General features: G+C 37.9%; 1 protein-coding gene across 3 annotated transcripts in view; it reads right to left on the bottom strand.

Moving 5' to 3' along the window:
• Positions 1-21,489, bottom strand: part of STX2 (syntaxin 2) — a 67,126-nt gene that overhangs the window by 4,474 nt on the left and 41,163 nt on the right. Inside the window, exons 5-10 of one of the 3 annotated variants that reach the window (XM_075176488.1) lie at positions 20,385-20,458; positions 19,327-19,435; positions 17,938-18,011; positions 17,717-17,854; positions 14,296-14,406; positions 6,399-6,487 (exon numbers count right to left, since the gene is read on the bottom strand). In XM_075176488.1, coding sequence (XP_075032589.1) covers positions 6,482-6,487; positions 14,296-14,406; positions 17,717-17,854; positions 17,938-18,011; positions 19,327-19,435; positions 20,385-20,458 — 512 coding nt within the window. In that variant the 3' untranslated portion in view covers positions 6,399-6,481. Of the gene's footprint in view, positions 1-6,398; positions 6,488-7,841; positions 7,941-14,295; positions 14,407-17,716; positions 17,855-17,937; positions 18,012-19,326; positions 19,436-20,384; positions 20,459-21,489 lie in introns of those variants that run through there. The other 2 variants (XM_075176471.1, XM_075176479.1) reach the window with 2 other exon arrangements.

Below are 21,489 nucleotides of genomic sequence, written 5' to 3'. Positions count from 1 at the left end.
AAATAGCACCAAAAGACAGCACTGCTTTCAGAGCTAGGGAGGGTGCGCAGTGTCCGCCAATGGAGTCAGAGAAATCGATTTTATGGTGAGTAAAAATCTTCTTGTCTCTTTCCTACCATTGGGGGACACTGCGAAACATTGGGGACATACCAAAGCTGCCTCTAAGGGAGGGAATGCTCTGGAACGGCTGCACAAAATATTTTGCACCCAAAGCTCGCATTAGCGGATGCAAAGCCATGTAACCAAGAAACTCTGCAGAAGATGGGGACGTTGCCACCCTGGACAACTGCTCTATTGAAGCACCCTGAGCTCTAAAAGTCACCTGAAAAGGAGGAGGGCACGAACAGAATCCAACAGAATGGTGGAAGTGATGTAGCGGGCAAGAGACTGTTTGGAACCTGGCCAACCCTGCTACTGAGCGCCCGAAAAAACGAAGAGCACATTTCTGTGCAGCCAAAGTGGTAGACACAACGGTGCCCCATTCCAGAATGGTACATGTAAGATGAAGATCTCCTTGTATTCTATTGAGACTTGGAACTCTCTGTTCACTGCCTGCAATGACTGTGCGTAGTGACCACATCCGGAAAGAGAGAATGCAGGCCTGCGTCTTGAGGGACTGAAGAACCTGTCAGCCAGGAGGAGGTTGGAATAAATTACCCCAACCTCCAGGAATGTCACTAGGCCTATAGGTTCCTTACTCAATTGCAACTGTGCATGTACTATTTGCTCCTCTGGGAGGTGAGGAGTGACCACACAATGTGGCATTCCGACCCCAGAAAATGGAACAAAAGGATTGAGAGCGTCCTTGTCATGGCCTGGTGGAGCCGGCAGGAAGATATGTACTCTTACCTCCAGTGGCCTCTGGATACTTCTCTGTAATTCTGCAAAAATGAGGGGTTCCGTTTTTTTGGAACGTCCTCCTGGATGCCTCTGGCCAACTGCTCTGACCATAGCTGGATGGCTTTATGAAATCAAGCTATGACCTTGTTGGGTTTAAACAAACCACCTGCTGTCACTTATGCTGAGAGAAGACCAGGATACACTTCTTGTCAGAAAGACCCCTAGAGAAAAACATTCTATGGGCACTTGCCCTGTGTAGAGATAGCAGAATAAGTGAACAACAGGATTGTCAACCCCCAGAGTTTCCTTCCCATCTATTGTCTCTGCCGGGAGAGAAAAAAAATATATAAAAATTTGCCCAGCCTATTAATTGTTTATTTTGCTGTTGCCAAAGGTCAGATACAATGCCCATCATCTGAGGAGATGGCCTCCTAAATAGGGCAGGTGCTGATGAAACCGCAGACTCACGTTCCGCAAAGGTTAAAATGTGTCTAATGCTTAAGCGGAAAAAATCCACCCTGTCCGTGGATATAGAATCCTCAGAGATAATAATGTTTTTGTTTGTAAATCAAGATCCAACTAGCCTTCCTCTGCCGAGGAATGAACCATATCCTGATCCTGACTGTGAACAACTTTGAAAAACAAAATGTGTGTGTCTGGGTAGACTGGGATAGAAGCATGCAGCTTCTGTCTCGGAATATGTGCCTGCAATGGGCGGATCTAGATTATTATTTTACATGGGGTGATTTAGTCCCAGCCCTCAGAGTCCTGCCCGGCTGTTCTGATTGTGTTTTAAACATAATCAAAGTGGCTGTCCCCCTGCAGCTCGTTGTCAAGGTGCGGGGGGAACCTGCCGGCATGTCGGAGAGGCTGTTACAGTTTCACTCCCGCCAGTTTTATTATAATGTGGCCGTGGCCATCTATATGGCCGATATCTTATAAATATTATGGTTATTATTATCTTTAATTTATAAGGCACCACAAGGGGTCCGCAGCGCCGTACATAACATACCAAAAACAGTGAGCCATGACACAACATGATATAGAAAGAGCAAAAAATTAACAAAAATATATACACAGACACAGGTAACATGGTAAGGCAAATCAAAATTATTACTGGAACAATGAGTGAAAGTGATGGTAAAAATCAGCGATAAGTAGGCCGAAGCTTAAGAAAATAGGTCTAGGGAAGCAGGCCAAGAGGTACAGAGGGTGATGGAATAGTAAAAAGTTGCACACAAGGAAAGAGGGCCCTGCTCCTGTGAGCTTACATCCTAAAGGAAAGGGGGAGACAAAAATAGGGTGGTACACACTGGGGGAGAGAGTTAGGGGGACTGATAGACTTGAAGAAATGAGTCTTAAGGGCAGGCTTGAAGCCTGTGAGAGTAGATGCTAACCTGATGGAACGTGGAAGATCATTCCACAGCTGGGGAGCAGCCCAGGCAAAGTCCCGGAGACGGGAGTGAGTTCCCAAATAACTAAGTTATAGCCCATTTGCTCGTTTCTAGGGCAAGACTGCCGGAAGAGGTGCAAGGCAGGCAAGAGAGACCAGGCTGCTGCTTACCTGCGCCGGGACCCAGAGTGAACAGAGCTGCAGTTTTATTCCCTCTGGGTCTTTGGATCGAATCACGCGCTGCACCTGAAAGGTAATTAAAATAAAAACGTGAAAAACCTAAAAACACACACAAGTATAGGCAGGAGCCTATACCTATGTGACCTATCACCTAGGCACTTGGAAAAAACCGAGGCCTGAGATGGAGATCAGGGGCATAGTAGGGCAAGAGTGTGGGGAATAAACAAGTTTGATAGGTGCCTAGACTCCTAGTCCCACCTACTATACTCAATGTTTGGCAGTGTCCCCCAATGGTAGGAGAGAGAAAAGGGATATATTTTATTTTCATTTTTAATATATACACAGTACAGTATCTTTTAAAAGTATTCACTCACTTTTTTATTTGCTACAACATTGAAGAACACTTTCCTCCCACACCAGCTATTTCTTAATCAATTACAAAGCTGAATATAATGGATTAGGCAAGTTTGCAATTTTTCGCTAGGCACTTAACCCCAAGCTACCAAACATCCTCCCCCATTACCACAGCATACAGTGCTTATTCTCATATGCAAAGCATTTTTTTTGCTGGCACACATTTTGTTCTATGCAGCTTATGATCCTCTGCAGCCCAGGATGTATTACATAAACTTCAGGTTAGGAAAAATATGTCATTGCAAGATTTAAAAAATGGATGTCTCCACCAGAAGGAATGCACTTTAAATATGTTTGCGTCATTCGGTTACATCACTAGCAACAACTATGTCATGTTGTATTCTAGGGGTTCTAACATCTTAAGACAATGGAAAGTCATGGGGAACTTATGTTGGCTGCTCAAGTGATGCTGTCTTGTAGTGTGCCATTAAAGAGGACTGTGCTGTAGCTACCAAGGCCAACCCATTAACTAAAAAACAGGGATAAAGTAAACTGCCCCGGTCAAATAAATAAATAGGCCTTAAATTTTGTTCACCACAACTAAGACCTTCAAAGAAAACTCAATTCTGCTTTCCATGTTTGCAAACAAAACTAAAAAATACTGCTGCATTATAAATTTGGTTATATCAGTTAACTACCAATTTTTAAAATCAGTGCCGTTTTGATTACTTAAATGCTTACGGTTTAGGTTTACATCTAACATTTTTACAGATATTTATTTTAAGGCTCAAAGGATTATATATCTTCACTGGAAATGAGCAAAACCTATTGCTTGTAATGCATAGTTTAAATTATCTAAAAATGACAAGAACATGGCAAAATAAGGGGGTTTAGATTGAGAGTACAACAAACCTATGACCTAACAGAGGCAGAAAAGGAAAAGAAATGTGGCAGCAAGGTGCGAACACAAGGTAATGGCAGGGTGGTGCATGAACAAATGCCACTACAAGAAAGACCAACTGCCAAGTGTTCAGATCCTGTTCACCTTTGGGAAATGCTTTGCAACATAATTAAACCTTTCAATTATGTATTTATCCATCCAGCGAAAGCAAAATTGCCTCTCTCTCATGATGAGACAGTAGGAGAGTCCTATGCTGGCTCTGTGCATTGGTTGGGATAGGGACTGTGGGGAAAGAACAGTGGTGTCTCTAGATGAAGGACCAGGTAGGTTCACCACAAAGAGAATGCCTTCTTACAGCAGCTGTTGGTGTGGCTGAGCTTTTTATAAGGGTTTGTACTTCACATAAGAGAAATGCAATATGTCATGATGCTGAATGGAACCAAGGAGGAGGAGTCAGAACACAAAAAGGATAGGTGGAATCCAACAGTGAAAACTCAAGGGCTAAATAAATAATAAACCCAAGAATGAGGAGATTAAAAAAAACAAAAAAACAATGGCCTGTTTGAGTAGTAACAAACGTCTTTCCACAGTGTTCAAAGACTCCTCTCCTTAGGGCAGACAAAATAAACAAAAATTGCCAATCTTGAAAAATTAGTTAAGGGTAAATTCTGCGTTTCAAAATTGTGCTCGAAAGGTAGCACATTTCACATCCGTACTTGGCTAGGAGATTAAATCTTTTGCCAATTGCTCCTCTTGAAATTAAGTTTATGCACTCAAACAGCCCTCCGGTATGGTATGTTCTAGAAACGAGGTGGGTGAGTAAATGAAGATAGGGATCCGTTTGTATTTCTGTTGCCCCTAGATGCTTAAGGAACCTTCTTTAGGCTTATCCTTACTGACCATCGTTAAGTGTAAATTTATATGTTTTAAATAGATGTGTTTCACAGATTAATGTTTGATATTTTGTTACATCTCTATCCCGATTACCATTGTAACTGCCTATCGTTGAAGGGAACCTGAATGTGGAAAGTTTCCTTATTCTGCTGTAGCTTCATTGCATACTATCAATTATACATAGTTTTGCTTCTATGAATTCCATTAACTCATTGCCCAGGGAGTGTCGACATCAGTGGTGCAGAGAAATCATATTGCCAATGCTACACTGGTGACTGATTTACAGTTTCTGGCACATTTAGGCTCTGTTTAAGATGATATTTTTTTATTTGCATCAATGGAGACTTTTTGAGAAAAGGATTATTCAAAAAATGCTGCGGTGGTGGAGGATTCCCTATTAATTTCTCCATTTGGATATTTGTAAGTGACACTAAGCAGCAATAATAATACGCATTGCTAAATAGTGAGATAACTGTACATTTTGGGGGGCTTCCCTAACAGTTTTATTCTCCTACTCCTCTACCCATTCACATTATATTAATCTGACATAGTATACTGTACAATTTGTAATTTCAGTCATTCTAGTGCTTTCAACTTTGAATTAAAGGCAATATGAAATAACAGCTTGTAAAGATTATAATGCTATATGTTTAAAGGCTGTGAAGTACAGGAACTAATCATAGTAGGGTTATTGTACGTTATCCCTGTCACTCACTTGTACTTTGTAAATCATCAAACTATTTGGAATCGGAAGACATGATGTTATGTTGGTAGGCCATGAGTGATGAAGCACAAAATCCCAAGCAGTCCAGATAACGGACACTATACCTACATAACTTTATTGCATTCTGTTCTAGAAAACAAATTGACACTTAAGAATGACCTTTTTCATGTTACTGGATCAAACACTGTTTGCTGGTAGAACACCAACAAAGTCATTTTACAGCTCTTTCTAGCTGCAAAGTGAGAAAACTATTCAACATTTTATGTCAAAACAGCATTGTTTGTAGTGTTGTCCCTACTTTGTCTGCATAATGCATTTGTATCAGGTATTCTTACAATTATATGGTGCAGTTTTTCTAGTGAAGTTCCTGTTTTCTTACACTGATGTTTTGTATTTAACGTTCTAAATGTATTTTGTCTCTTTTTATCCAACATATATTAACATGATTAAAAAAAAATAAAAAAAAAATAGAAAAGTGGCAGCATCCAAGATCAATTAGAAACCTAAAATATTAAAACAAAGTGCAAATATTATTGTGCTACTTAGTAACCAAGAACACTAGTGTCATGCCCAAGATAATACAAGATAATGTTGAGCGTGGCGTCCTCCTAAGGAACCAAAATAGAACCAAAACACATTTTACATAAGTGAACTTGTCACATTAACATGAACAGAAGAAATTATTACAGCAGGGTTACATAAACATACAGAGATAAAGGTAACATTGGTATTTAATTGCACTACCAATTTAATTAGATCAGATAAACATTTAATTCCCCAACTAAAAAAAACAAACTTAAAAAACTTCAACTAATCAAAAAACAAAAACATCCAACTTATGTACAAGCCTGTAAATGGTGGAGCTGCTGCCAAGTGTCAGCTGTACACCAGAATGCAAAATAAAATACATTTTATACCTAGAATGCACAAACATGATAAAAAAAAATTAGCAGCCCTAAAAGCATAAATCCCTTTGGTAAAGCTTAAAACAGTTGTAAACTACACTGATGAATTATTAGAATACAGTACAAATTAAGTGAAATTTAATATTTTAACGCTGTATTAAGAAAGTTACATTTTATTTTAAAGTCTAAATCAGCAACAAAAAAGTTATAACAAAGATCAAACATGCAGGTAAGAAGTTGATTGATAGAAGCGCTCCTCATATGTGTTTTGCCCAGTGACAGCTCCTCTTTCAAACCTGAAACACTTTCAAAATTAGTGATATGACATGGAGAAATACTTGTTCCTGGAGTGCATACAAAGGACACCACCACAGACCATGTGCAAAAAGTGACAAAACACGCTTCAAATGTGGAACCAAACCTATCCATCATATTCTATGGTACAAGTGCATGTTGGTTTTCTGTCGTTAGCTCAAGGACATCTTAAAGAATCTGCAAGTCAACTTATTTGGGTTAATTTAATAATTTAGTACCAAGTGTATTCTACCCAATTTCCCAGGTGCTCCACATGGCTGTTTTTACTTCCCACTCAGCTCTTGGAGCACAACAAGAGTCCTATTGTAATAAAAAAAAACAACAACATTTTTTTTCTCCTATTATAACAGGCACCATGTGAGCACTACAGCCAGCAGTGTGTATTAAACCGCTGACCACCAGTCCTGGCAGGTGTGGGCAATAACCCCCAACATTTTTCATCATTGCAAAGTATAACAACTGCCCCCACCTGGTTGCTTCTTACAGCCACCCGGCTGCCAACATTTTCTAGGGAGAAGACTGGTGTACATATGTTCATTAACTGTGAGTTACTAGTGAAATGTTATTTGAGCAAGTTAAATGGGCTCTTCAGCTGATTCTCCCCCTCCCCCCCACCCCACCCCCAAAGACTGGCCATGCAGCCTGGAAGCAGAGAGCTGAGCAGTAGCACTTCAGCAAAGCTGCAATTGCAGCAAGGCAAATACAAATAACAAAATAGTTAACCATTATAAGAGATCTCAAATGGGTAGTCAATTATTGATTTTAACTTCTTTAAAGAGGAAAATGCCATGTATCATAAACAAGTCAACCAATTTTTGTCTGCTAGTACAGATTTTGACACCTGAAGATGCCTTCTATAATGTTATGGCTGAATATAGTGCTTACATTGCTAAAGTAAATCCAATTGCCTACACTGGAAAGCGCACACTTTACCAGGATGCAGGAAATAGAAAAACAATTGAAATGCTTTGTGCAATGCAGCACCAATTGTCTTTACTTCTTGCAGATGTGGGGGGTAGATTGGATATCAAGGTGTGGTTCCTCTTTACACAATTGTTAAATTATAGTGAAAAAAGGTGAAAAAATAGCCTAAACCATTGTATACAATTTGTGCCAGTATTTAATTTGCATACCATTTTCTGTTGTTGTACTGCATGCTCCTTATACAATCAACTTGGCCAACCAATTGATAACTCTTTACCAATACAATAAAATGTAAATTACCCACTTCACTGTAACATCCCTTGCATGTCCCCAAGTTGATGGCATGAGGTAGCACAGAAGAAAAATGTATGGATTACTTACTGCCTCACTGGCAAATGTGCATGTACAGTGGGAATAACCCAAGCTTCATTTAAGGCCAACTGATAAACCAATGATCAAGGCAATTAAGCCAGTCACCACCAGCACTAAAATGACAATGCTCCATATTTTCTGTAAACAAAAACAAAATATTTACAATAAACAAAAAAAAACAAAAACAAAACCTTAGTCTTGTGAGCCTGCAGCAGAAATTTAAAGAGTTAAATAAAACTTGAAATTCAAACAAAAAGATCTAATCTAAATAGCAATCATTAACAAGGACAATCTCAAGTGTTTTACAATGAATTAAAACTAAACCTAAAAATCTAAAATATCTACATTATCTTTGAATAGAGAGATGTATGTAGATATGTAAACAAAAAACACACTACAAAACACTAATATTTAAACAAACCAGTTCATATGTGCATTGTGGCATGAAAAACAAGAAAAACTATAGTATTCAGTGAATTAAAAATTAAAAAATAGCACAAAGTACCAAACAAAAATCAGTCGGATGCAAAATTAAAAGAAAAACAAACAAACAAGCACCCAAACAAAACAAAAACAGACATGTTTACAATGATTGACCCACCGCCAACTAGCCATACAACATCAGTCTTTCATTGGGGATGTCATTCTCCCTGGAAACAATACTATTGCCAAAAATTAAGTGCTGATAAAGTAAAGCAATTGCAGACCGAACCTGTCCTAAGTGTTCAAACTGCTGTGATTGGGTGTGTGCAGTGCATGCTGCACCCGAGTGAGATGAGCTACGGCCAGTCCAATCAGCTCACTGCACACTTTCAGCAAAGGCAGTTCATCACTTCTGCACAGCTGTACAAAGCCCTCTCCCCTATTAGATTATAAAAATGATAGCCATTTGGCTACCACAATATTCTCTACTAATCAAATGTTCTGTTAGGCACTTACATCTCAGGAGAAACTGCCTTTACTGATAACTTGCGGTCAATGCTCAATTATAACAATTTTCTTTTTTTTGTATGAACCTCTAAAATTATATCCCATCTGGAAACCAACAAAAGTAGTAATCTATCAAGCACCTAGCCATGTAGTCTCCATTTGCAAACATCTGTGATACAAAATGGGTTGTTCTGAAGAGCTCAGTGACTTCAAGCGTGGTACTGTGATAGGATGCCACCTTTGCAATAAGACTGTTGGTGAAATTTCATCCCTGCTGGATATTCCACGGTATTTATTCAACTGTAAGTTATATTATTAGAAAGTGGAAGCGTTTAGGAACAGCAACTCAACCATGAAGCGGAAGACAATGTAAAATCATAGAGAGGGGTCACGACTGCCAAGGCGCATTGTGCGTAAAAGTCGCCAACGCTCTGCCGATTCCATAGCTGGAGTTGAACTTCCACTGGCATTAATGTAAGCACAAAAACTGTGCGGCAGAAGCTTAATGGAATGGGTTTTCCATGGCCGAGCAGCTGCATGCAAGCCTCACATTACCAAGATCAATGCCAAGCGTCGGATGGTGTCGTGTAAAGCACACTGACACTGGTCTGTGGAGCAGTGGAAACATGTTCTGTTGAGTGACGAATCAAATGTGAAGTTTGGTGGAAGAGAGGTATAATGGTAGGGGGCTGTTTTTAGGGTTTGGGCTAGGCCCCTTTTCTCCAATGAAGGGCAATCTTAATGCTTCCGCATACCGTCATTTTGGACAATGCTATGCTTTCAACTTTGTGGCAACAGTTGGGGAAGACCCAATTATATTCCAACATGACTGTGCCACAGTGCACAAAGCAAGGACTACAAAGACATGGTTTGATGAGTTCGGTGTGGAAGAACTTGACTGGCCCGCACAGAGCCCTGACCTCAACCCCACTGAACACATTTGGGATGAACTGGAACGGAGATGGCAAGCCAGGCCTTCTCATCCAACATCAGTGCCTTATCTCATAAATGCTCTACAGAATGAATAGGCACAAACACTCCAACATTGTGTGGAAAGCCTTCCAAGAAGAGTGGATATACAAGACCCATGTATATAATGGAATTTATGTAAATGGAATTTACATAAATTCTATTCATATGTTCCAATAGTGACGTGTGAGAAATATGTAAGAGACTGTTCAGATAGACCAATAATCGCCTTTCCCAAACATGCAAGTATGTACGATAATTACATTGATGCAGATTGGGTTGCCCAAAACATGTCTTGACAAAGCAATTGAAATTCCACATTCTGAGAAATCAACAGGACAGGCTTTGCACCTGTCAAAGACTACATGTATAGATGGGAGATATGATGGCTGATTTATGCTATGTGGTGAAGTTGGAGAACCGTAAAGTATGGCTCATTTTTTTTTTTTAATTGAATCAAAGAAATCAAATGCACCAGTGGCAAAATTACAAAATCCTTCATTAAGACAACTGTGAACAACTACAGACAGCGGCATTAGTAGACATTTACATGATTATGAAAGGGCACAATGTTAAATGGTGGATTTCAAGATGACATTGTCCTTGGATTGAGGTAAACCTGTGCTGTAATGCTGCCCTTTAGAATCAAACCAGGGGACGAGTAAATATTTATGTGGGAAGGAGAGTGGAAAAATCATTGCCCTGGGGTAAGCTTCTTCCAACCCCGGGGTAACTGGGACTGCCCGAGACTTTCAACAGAGGTGGTCCCCAAGAATGGGTGTACTCACTGATGCCAGGGCAACCGGGACACCTCACCCTGCCGCTGCGTCCTGGCTAGCGATAGGCAGCCATGATGCGCGGCTTTAATTAAATTATTGTTGCCTTCTGAGTGGCTGTGGGGGGTGTGCTCTTGGTCCCACTACTCCTATCTCCATGACACTTGTTCCTGCTCATGAGCCGTTACTGCGCCGAGTTAAGTCCTGGAGGCATCACTGTACCTGTGAGTATGTCCAACTCTATGGGAAAGGTAGCTGTTATAGGCGACAACCTCTCCTGTTGGCGCTTAAAGCTTATGACAGTTAATAGGAAGCCGTAACATTGGAAAAGATTACATTCTGGGACCCGTTGGTGTAATAGCAATCTGACCTTCCACAGTTTGGTTTTGCTGTTAGTTGATAGCCAACTCATTCTCTACAACACCATTTTTGTTAAAAAACAAACAAACCTCCCAAAAAAAACTGACCTTTTGCCAAATTTACATTTGCGTCCAAGTAGTTATTTATTCACTTACAGTAATGGTAAGCCTTAACATGCAAAGGAGGCTTGGGTGCAACGGAAGGGAGATATCAACACTATGCAGTTTATTATTTTTTTAATTGAATCAGAGAAAAGCGAATGCAATGAGGGCAAAGTTACAATTTCCTTCATTAACATAACTTGTTGCAGACTTTGGACAACATTGATGAAAATTGGTATCGTTGTTAAGTGATCATTAGAAATTAATGTTAATGCCATAAATAGTAATATAGGAGCAAAGAGTTTAAAATTACATTTTACCTATTTTTCGAAGATTTTAATTAAATCCAGATCCAAAACCAGTAGCAAAGCCAAAACATGAACGCGGTTTAGAACAGACAACGGTTTCGAAACCGAAACATGAGAGTGTGCGCACATCTCTAAATACTGAAAAATTAAACTATTTGCGCCTCAGATTTTAAATTGAAGAGGTAAACAGAAGTATGGCGACCAACATATGTTGCTTTATAAAAGTGAAATGTTTAATAAAATACAATGAAACTTTATCAAACTGGTTATTAATTTTACGATCATGATAAAATAAGGTCCTGGCACCATCAAAAAATACCTGCAAACACCCCACTGTCACATAATAAAAGTAAAGGATTCTTGTGTGATTAACCCTTTCCTTTTGTGTATTAAACTGGGGCATTATGTATAGAGGTGTATGGACTTAACTGCAACTCCTGACGGAATTTATGCATTTCCCTGTATAATAGTCTATGAATGTACAGATTTGTGTGTCAAAGCTTTGTAAGCAAAGTGTGGTCACAAGATGGAATGTGAAATACAGCACAGATTAAATTAAAATGCCCTAAGAGAATACTTCATATTTCAGGGTTCGAGTGGCCAAACAAATAATTGTTAATCCCCTAATTCAATAACAGTGAATGGAAACTCCTGATTTATTTCATTATGGAATTATATTTGGTTACTTATAAAATTGTGGGTTCAAATGAAACAGTCATCGCATATCTCATTTACAGGCCAAGAAGAACAAGGGAGTCATTTATATACCTACTGGGAGCAGGGAAAGCACAGACCCCTAGACCAATACATCTCTACTAAGTGCTTATCAAAAGGGGAAACGGACACTTCCATCTTCCAGAAATTCTAGGGCCAAGTTCCCCCAATACTAATGAAGTTTGTGACCAGAGAGGTTTACCGCTCTCCTAGACAATAGAATGAGTTATTCAAACTACGTCATTGATTTTTAAATGACTCACCCCCCAACAGTACATGGAAAAGTAGCCGCTATCAAAAGCGGAGTTTCCAAGTATTAGCTCTGTAGGAAAAACTGGGTTATTCCTTTGTTGGCCTGCCTGGGGATACATGACAGCTGAGGTGATCTTTGCTGTAGATGCTGATCGACTCCCTTGTGGAGGGATAAATACTATATTGGAGCCTGAGCACATTGAACCGTGTCCTTTTCCTAGCTGAAGTTCTCCTAAAAAATTGAAGAAATACATTTTACCTGCACATATGCAATCAAGTAAAGTTTAAAATTACTTTCTTGCATCCTGTCCTTGTGAATTAACTCATACCTATGTGCTATAACCACAGATTTAAGGATGAATTATCTAATTTACTAGAGCTGTGGATCCGGTTATCCTAATTGGATACTGTAGACTAATAGCCCTTGATTCAAAGTGATCCAGGCAAGCCAATAACCCCATCCATTGGTTTACGTACATTTGTACGTGGTCCATTACTATTAGAGGTACAGGTATTACAAATTGATCTTTCATGCCGATCAGGTCCATTGAGGTGATCAGGAACCCTATGATCTTTTCTGTTTTTTGGAAAAAGTCTTATGGCTACGATTCAAAGCAAAGTAATTACAGAAAATTAATGCTTAGGAGAGAAGCACCATGGCTTCTATGTGACTAAATAATACATATTAATTGTCTTTAATCTTCTGTGCTACTATAGCAAAAGTAATATTATAAAACATTTTCTTTAATAGATTTTAAAATACACTTAAAACACTATTCAGATTGTCATTTCGAAATGGGTACAAATGATTAGGGATAGTGTTTTGTCTAGTATTGTGCTGCCTTCAAAAAGCATGTCTCCAAATTTTGTGACCTATATAAACCCATTTGACTTCATCCTCGTGCTTTCATATGGTCAAAGAACGCCTTAGTGACTTATAATATACTTCTATTTAACAGCGGTGCATTAGCCAATACAGCTTTAATGACTACCGAGGTTGGCGATTGACACAGATAAGAATAACTTTCACAGCTGCTTATTCATATAGTCACACAACTACCGGTATGTATAATATTACAAACCACAGTCCAGTGGTGATAAAAATTGGGAATAGTTTTACATAAGTTTGTATTGTGCTTAGAATTTAAAAACAAGCATTTATAATGTTTGTTTTAGGAGAGTGTCCTTGTTTTTATTGTCATGTGTGTGCGCCTACCATACCTTATTTAATTTACTCTAAAGAATGTTAAAAGTTTTCAGTATACTAGCATAGATTGTTAATGACATCTTGGGAACAAATTAATTTGATTCATAGTAGAAGGTTTAAAAATTTTGCAACTCTGTCCAATATCTTCACCTCTTAGCCTTACCCATTACGGGAATACTCCCTCCCTCTCCCGGCTGGACCTACTGCATAGAATTCCCTCCCCGATATATGACATGACAGTCCCCTGGACTCCAGACCTTCAATTGTTCGCTGAAAACTCACCTCTTCAGGGAAGCTTATTAATTTCCTGACGCACCTTATTAACATCTATAAATTATCTGGTTTCTGTTCAAACAGTACCTTATTAACCTCTCTAAAACATGCCACCTGCTTATCAGCCCTCTTCACAGATTACACAAATTTTGCATTTATTCTGATACCCATAAACCACTACTAAGCACTTTTTCCAATTGCAATCTGTGACATTTAAATATTCTCTGTACAGCGCCACAGAATTGCTGGCACTATATAAATAAACGAGGAGGAGGATTTCCGCTATTTTCCTATATACGCTAAGCTTGCGAGCAGGGCCCTCTTTCCTCTTTGGTTCTTAATACCCTGTCTTGTTGTATTACAATTGTAAAGCACTGCCGAGAATGCTGCGGCTACATAAATGTTAAATGAATAATCTTACTACAGCATTAGACTCTCTAAAATCTTGGAAGTACCTATAAAACTACTCCACAATATGTGTTATGTCAATCAATGTTTATATACAAAAATAAGCAGATTGCTTAGGTTCCAATATAGAAACCAAAGAGGATTATAAAATTGTAGTATACAATGTCCAGTATACAATTCTATTCATCATCTTACCCTGCGCGATTTGCTCTGATATTTTACAGCCTTCTTTGTCTCTTCTTTGGCATGTTCAATGTAATCAGCAGCATTTTCAACATTCTTCTCTATGTTGTTAATCATTTCACCCTGTGTTAGAGACAGACTTTAGTTAAAAAAAAAAAATGCATGTAACATTTTATTTTAGGCAAGCATTACCAAGTTCTAAATTAGTTTAAAAACAATGCTAGAAGGAACATCTATTTGACAGACTATTAAAACGAGAAAGAAAAAAAAAAAGTTAGGGATATGATAAGCAACAGGCCAATATGTTGAGGAAACACAAAATGTTGATGTCAGTATTAAATACATGAAATCTTGAAAAGTTGTGGGAGCATCCAGTCGGACTATATTTTACGACAAGGATTTATGGAATTGTGTAAACAAGGCAACATGCACTTACATGCATTTATTTCTCAGCATGGTTTGTGGAAAGACAGCTTCCTCTGAAATCATCTGAATGATTAACATTTAGGACTAGAACAACGGTAAATGGAGTCTTTTCAACTACATAAAAAAGGTGCAATCCTATAGACTTTTTTTGTGGTTTTTTTTTTAACATTTTTAGCAGGAGTTTCTCCTGTATCGCACTGTTCATATGTAAGGGATATTTTTATGGCTAACACAGGGTGGGGGGGGGGGGGGGGGGAAACAAAAAATAAAAAACTCTTCTGAAAACATTTGTTTTCTGCTTGTTCCCAGGAGATTGTATGTAGCCTAATTTAAGTATGAGCCAAATCATTAAGCTCATTGGTGGTCATGTGGTGGTGAAGGAAGGGGGTTGATTAAGCTACAAACTTTTCAAAGCCTCTCTGCTACTACATCATTTGTCAGGTTGATATGGTGATTGCATTACCATTATGAAACTGTGGGGCAGATTCAATTGTCCGCGATTTTCCCAAGAACACGGCAGACACGCTTTTTTTTTACCGCTACTACGATAAAAAGCGACGCTGAGTTTTGCTCACCTCTATAGGGCTAGAGTAAAAATCAGCGTTACTTCTGACAAAAAATATCCGTGTGAGGTGTCTCGTGACCATTCCAGAGGCACCTCACGCGCATATTTTTTTTTATATTTAAGGAACTGAATCTGCCCCTGTAAATCAGTAGCAGCTTGAATCAACATCATAAGGAAAAACCACCACAACCACCATGGGGTAAATTCATCATGCTGCGATTTTTCAGCGGTTTAAAAAGTGGAGCTGTTGCCTGTAGCAACCAATCAGATTCTAGCTACCATTTTGTAGAATGTACTAAATAAATAACTAGAATCTGATTGGTTGCTACAGGCAACAGCTCCACTTTTACCCCGATGTGTTTTTTTACAGGTAACCACAGTGATGCATGTTAAAGGAGCACACCTTAGAGGGAATCATACATTTAGTTTGTCATAAGCCTATTTTCAGTACTCTCAAGCAGACAACGAAAGGGAAATAATCAAGTCATCCGACTAGCTTGCACGTCAGCCTGAAAATCCTGAAAATAACTGCTACCTTGGCAGGAACAGATTATACAGACAGCAAGAACTAGGTCAACTGAGACAATGACATACACTTTGTTTGTAACCTGGATGTACTGGAATGAAAATGTAAATGACCGCAAATGAAAACATATGGTTCATTTACCTGGATTTTTGTCCTTTGAGAAATAAAACCAGCAGCAAATGCAAAGCATTAAACAGTTTGTTAACATCTGGAGAAGAGTCTATAGGAATGCAATTACCTTACATGTAATTTACACATTTCTTTGTTGAAACAATGAAAGACCACTAATGCCCAAAATTTAAATTTCAGTTATGAATAAATGGAGGTAAGATACATTGTGCGGTTTAGAAGGCATTTAGAATGGACAGATTACAAAGCAACATGTAGTTTATAATTGGCGGTTTAACGGAACGATATGTGAACATAACCTCTAAAGTATGTTATAATTTACAGAGCAGCACAATGTAAATTAAAAATACTAAATCAAAAGCAATTGAATTTATAATATACCCATATCCATTAATTGCATATAAAAAACAAAAACACAAAGCTCATTTTAGGTACCTGAAAAATTACAGACAAAATGTGACATTCTACACCCTCGTATAATACAATTGAAAAAAAAAAAAAAAAAAAAGAGAGAGAAAACACAATAAGTTATCATTTAGGACTGTCACAGTACAGAGTAACATTTCATTTGGATTATACCATCACCATGGCTTTTTCTGCTTTTAATTCAGATTGACAAGTGAAAACTGTTTTTATAGGCATGGGGCGAAGTGAGATATACAATGACGTGAAAGAACAGCAATATTATAGGGCTTGAAAAATGTATACAACAATGAAAATAATTGAGCAGTCAGACAGCCATTCAATGCACAAAAATGAAACAAAGTAGTATTAAAAAAAACAAAAACCACAAAAAAAAAAAAAAAAGGCACACACACAAACAAAAAACCCCACTAGACATCCAATAGCTTTTATTGTCACGTCTGTTTACATTCATTTAAATTGAGTTAAAAAGGTGGGGAAAGTAGCATAACTAACCTATATGGGTACATAGCTTAAAACTAGTAGTATAGTAAAAGTAGTGTTACTTAATGAATACGCACAATTTGGTGGACATTTGCAAAGACTATCTGTTGTGAAGCCAGGGTGGCATTATTAAGAGGAACTGAAAAAGGAGGGAGCACTAAACACACATATCATTCAAATTTGGTTGTCTTTCATACTCTTATGACAAAGAAAAATGATCAGCATTCAATCCTTGTTATCAAAGATGGGTTTCAATAGGAACTACATTTGTTCTTTGTAGGACCTGGTGGAGAATGGTTTCCCTTGTGTAAATGACAACGTTCACAGGCCCCATATATACAGTGGGTATTTATATGGTCTTTCACCATTTTTCACATCCGGGAACAAATGTGGATAGCCTGTATTTACATTTCACTCAATGTTATTTTTTCCCCTCTCAAATTGCATTCAGTGCCCAATTATTTCAAGGCTTAAAAATTTGTATTATATAGCGATCAAGGATCATGCCTTTCTTCAAAAGCCACTCATTGCCCTGCACCCTTTAATATATGGAACCACATCAGCACTACAAAGACCTCTTCTGTAACTGATGTCTTCCAAAGCACTGTAAACACCCACCTCTAGAAGACACAGGCAAATCTAGATCACCGCATGATCTAGATTCAAGCGATGGAGGTCTATCCTCAATACTATAGAAACAACTATGCAAACTACCAGTAATTTCTGTTATGCTGCCACTATGAACTTTCCTTGCTATACAGGTCTGAAGTGTATGCCAACCCAATTAAATATAATTTCTAAAAATATAACTCTTTAAAACACTAACTCCGTTAAACATAATAATTGTCAGTTTGCAGTGCAGTAAATCTGAAAACAATCACCTGAGTCTCCACCAACATTGCTATGTCCATAAACATGTCATGTAACTCCCGTATGCTAGATTCCAGCTTCATAATATCTTTGTGTCGCGATTCAATCTCATTCAGAGCCTGTCTTGTGATTTGGGAATCTGAAATAATCTAAGAGAGAAACGAATGTATGTAGCAGACAAATTCAAGCCTTTCTGGGACGGACAAACAATTGTTACAAACCTAAAACTTACATCTGAAGTAAAAATAGATGGATTCCCACTCTCCAGCATCTCTTCCAGTTCATCATCTGTAGTTGCTTTTCCGGCTGCAAATACAAAGTTATAGTGCTGTAAACAGGTGTGTCTGGAAGACTTCTTCTGCATCAATTAAATAGAAAAATTAAGAAACAAGCCATTTTCACTTTTGCAGCAGCTAGTATAATTGTTACAGTTAAGAAATCATTTTGCTTTCCAAGGTGTAGAATACATGTCAGACATGTTGGAGTATTTATAAAGAATATATAGCTTTTGGTACAAAATGACTACAATGAAAAGGTCGCTATTCAGAATGCTGACACCATACTAAAACAATAAAATATCGACACAATTAAAATGTCATCATCATTGTAACTGTTGACAGGGTTAAACATTACAATCACAATGTTGACATACTGCATGAGATTTAAAACGACAAAGCCCCACCGCTAATGTTCGGGAAAAACACCACATGGATTACAATGTTAAAACAAAAACAAAAAAATGTATTTTTTTTTTATTTTATTTTTTTTAAAAGCAGGAAATACCTGGATGTATTTTTTTTTTTATTTCATGGACAAGCATCGATAATTGGATATATCACAGATGAAGACCCTGGATGTTGGAGACTACTACAAAGGGTGTTTTTATTTATTTCAAATAAAGTAATGTTTAAAAAGGTGTGTGTTTTATTTACATTTTTTCTTGGTGCAAAACAGGTTCGAGTAGGCCCTGGGCATGCTGGCACATTGTTCGACAAGCGCCTGCATGCCCTTGTAGCCATGGGTATGCTGGTGCTTGTAGTAATACCAAGCACCATCATGCCTAAACAATTAATGGCAGCCTGGGCATGATGAAACCTGTATACACCAGGGACAAAACAGTTTATGTCCAATACATTTTTATTACCCCACACCCTCCACCCAGTGGTGTGGTTAGAGCCTTAGTGATTTTAGTGAATTAATGAATACCTCTGCATATTTTAAAAAAAACAAACAGAAAAAAATTGCAGACACTATCTCCCTAGGGAATCCAGCCCCATCCTAACCAGCCTGGGGCAGGTTTGTCATTATGGCAGAAGGACACTACAGTGAGGGTTTCCCTGCTATAGCGTCACATGTTTTTTAACATTGGGTTCCATTTTACTGTATATTGCCGGTGGCTTTGTCGATTATGTTGACACTCTGACCATAGACATTCTGATTGTCAACAGTATGGTTCCAGCATTCTGAATGGCAACATTTTCACTGTCGCCATTTCGACTATATCCAGAATACATAATGTATATTAGACCTTTAGAAGTGTCCGTTATCATTCTTTTATTACTTTATGTTTTAAATATTCAAGCATTCTAAGAGCATTTTGAGAGAAGATTAGCTGGCATACTTATTTCTAGCTGACGTTGTATCCGTCCTTTACTGCGCTCTCGGAATTGAATCTGTGTTTCGTTGTATTCAATCATAACTTCACCAAATTTTCTGGACAACACTGTATGCTGGAAAATTAAAAAAAAAAAAAAAAGTTAACTTCAGTATGATAATCAAAAGCGGTATACTTTGTCAACACTTTATCATAAAAACAGGATTTTAACAGTTCTCCGATTTGTATTTTTTAATATGCAACGGACACATTTTTTTTATCTCCAGGTAGAAGTGGAACCTTTTAAGCAGAACACCTTTCTAATATTTCATTATTCAATTATGAACCATAAACTTACATCAGAGATAATCCAAGCACAAAAGCATTTTTTGGAACACAAATGAGCAAAAAGCGATTGGTTTGACACCTTGTGAGGACCTCATGTCCTAGTGGGTTCTTTGAAATCACTGCCTCACAGGAATTGCCAGAAAGAAAAGAAATTCTAAAACAAAAACGAACAGTGGGTATAGGAGGGGATGTCACTGGTATTACATACCAGTAAACTGCTTGATGTTACAACTGAAAGCAAAGCACCATGGTGATTTTATCACCATTCTGTGCAAACTTAAGGTTTGACCAAAATGTGTACCAAGAACCTTATGTTTATTATTTCAGATATTATATAGCGATATTACAGAATCTAAAACACAAATTGGTATTAGTATGTCTATAGTGTCATTCATCAGGATTAGTATACATTTTAACAGCTGATATCTTTAAGTACTAACCAATCTTATAAAATTGCAATGCCATGTTCCTCTATCAAAGCTTAAGGAAACTGGTCTCTGAAATGTGTTTCATTGAATCACTAAACCACAGATATTTTCAAGCACCACTTCGGAAGTAATGCATTTCATTTGTTCAGACTGATACAGGAAATGCCAGATAAGTGTTAATACACAAATAATCCAGGTTTTCCATTTTAAAAATAAAATAAGCAAAATGCACATCTCAATCAAGTTTAGATTAAGGTAAAAAAAAAAGGGAAAGACTAAATATGTGTATTCGCATTATGCAAGTGTTACCTGAGTTTTTCTTATTCTTAAGTTCACAGAGGATCTGTTGGCATTCTCATCCTGGTCAACTGTTTGCTCAATAGCTACAACAAAAATACATGAGCAGTTACTGTAAACACAAGTAAAAACTATGCATAATCACAGGTACATTGCCCCACTGCTGTGCACATAAAAGAGATAGAAAATACAAATGATGAATTTACCCAAGCTCTAGGGTTGGAAAGGTACAAATTACCAACTTTTTTCATCACTCTGAAATGTATCACTTGGTAGAGAGCCACAAGTGCATATAATCAAGTATCAAATAATAAAGTGTAACAAAATCAAAAATTAACACAAATTGCTACAACGAAGGACATTATAAGCTCAGATTTAAAAAGGTTTTCAAATAGTTTTATTTATGAATGTAGCTGGATCACATAAAAATAATTTATTCTAGGAATTTATTTCAATTAGCGGCGCAGGTGCCAATTTAGATCATTGCAAATGTACTGATTTTTGATACTGTGTAATATTTCTGTATTATAAATGTACCGATTTATGAGGCAATAAGCATATGTGTGGAGGAAATGTGTTTTCTGAACGGTCTGAAGGCAGGTAATCTCATGTTAATTAGACCTTTGCACACAGCAGGGGGGAATTAGACGTGCTGTTAGTCTTCCTATCAATGTAAACTCAGGATATCACAGATTAATGTGAATTTTGTAAGTTAAACTGCTTTAAAAAGGCAAGATAAGAGAATATCATATTCTGATAGTAAACATTCATTGTAAGAGCTCAGACGTTACAGTGCCAGGTAAGACAGGGGCTGGGTTACCTCCTACCAGGTTAGGGCTGCAAAACTGTATAAAAAGCGCATTGCTTTAATATGTAATGTATCATTACATCTGACTTCTGAAGAATCTCTAGTACCTAAAACTAGTGTGTAAAAGTCATTGTCAGGACTCTTGAACAATAAATCATCAATGGCTGAAGATTCTTCCTGAGACTATTACCAGCTGTACACTGTGCCACTCCATTCCTCGGCTGTCTGTGCTCAACCCAGTGTGTCTTTGTCAACGCTATGCCCGCTACCCAGCAGTCCTGATCCACATTAAGTAGCCAGAAGGTACCA

This window comes from Mixophyes fleayi, chromosome 1 (assembly GCF_038048845.1).
Source record: "Mixophyes fleayi isolate aMixFle1 chromosome 1, aMixFle1.hap1, whole genome shotgun sequence".
Classification (NCBI taxonomy): domain Eukaryota; kingdom Metazoa; phylum Chordata; class Amphibia; order Anura; family Limnodynastidae; genus Mixophyes; species Mixophyes fleayi.
The sequence above is the reverse complement of the archived record's forward strand: the minus strand, read 5'-3'. Positions and strand labels throughout refer to the sequence as shown.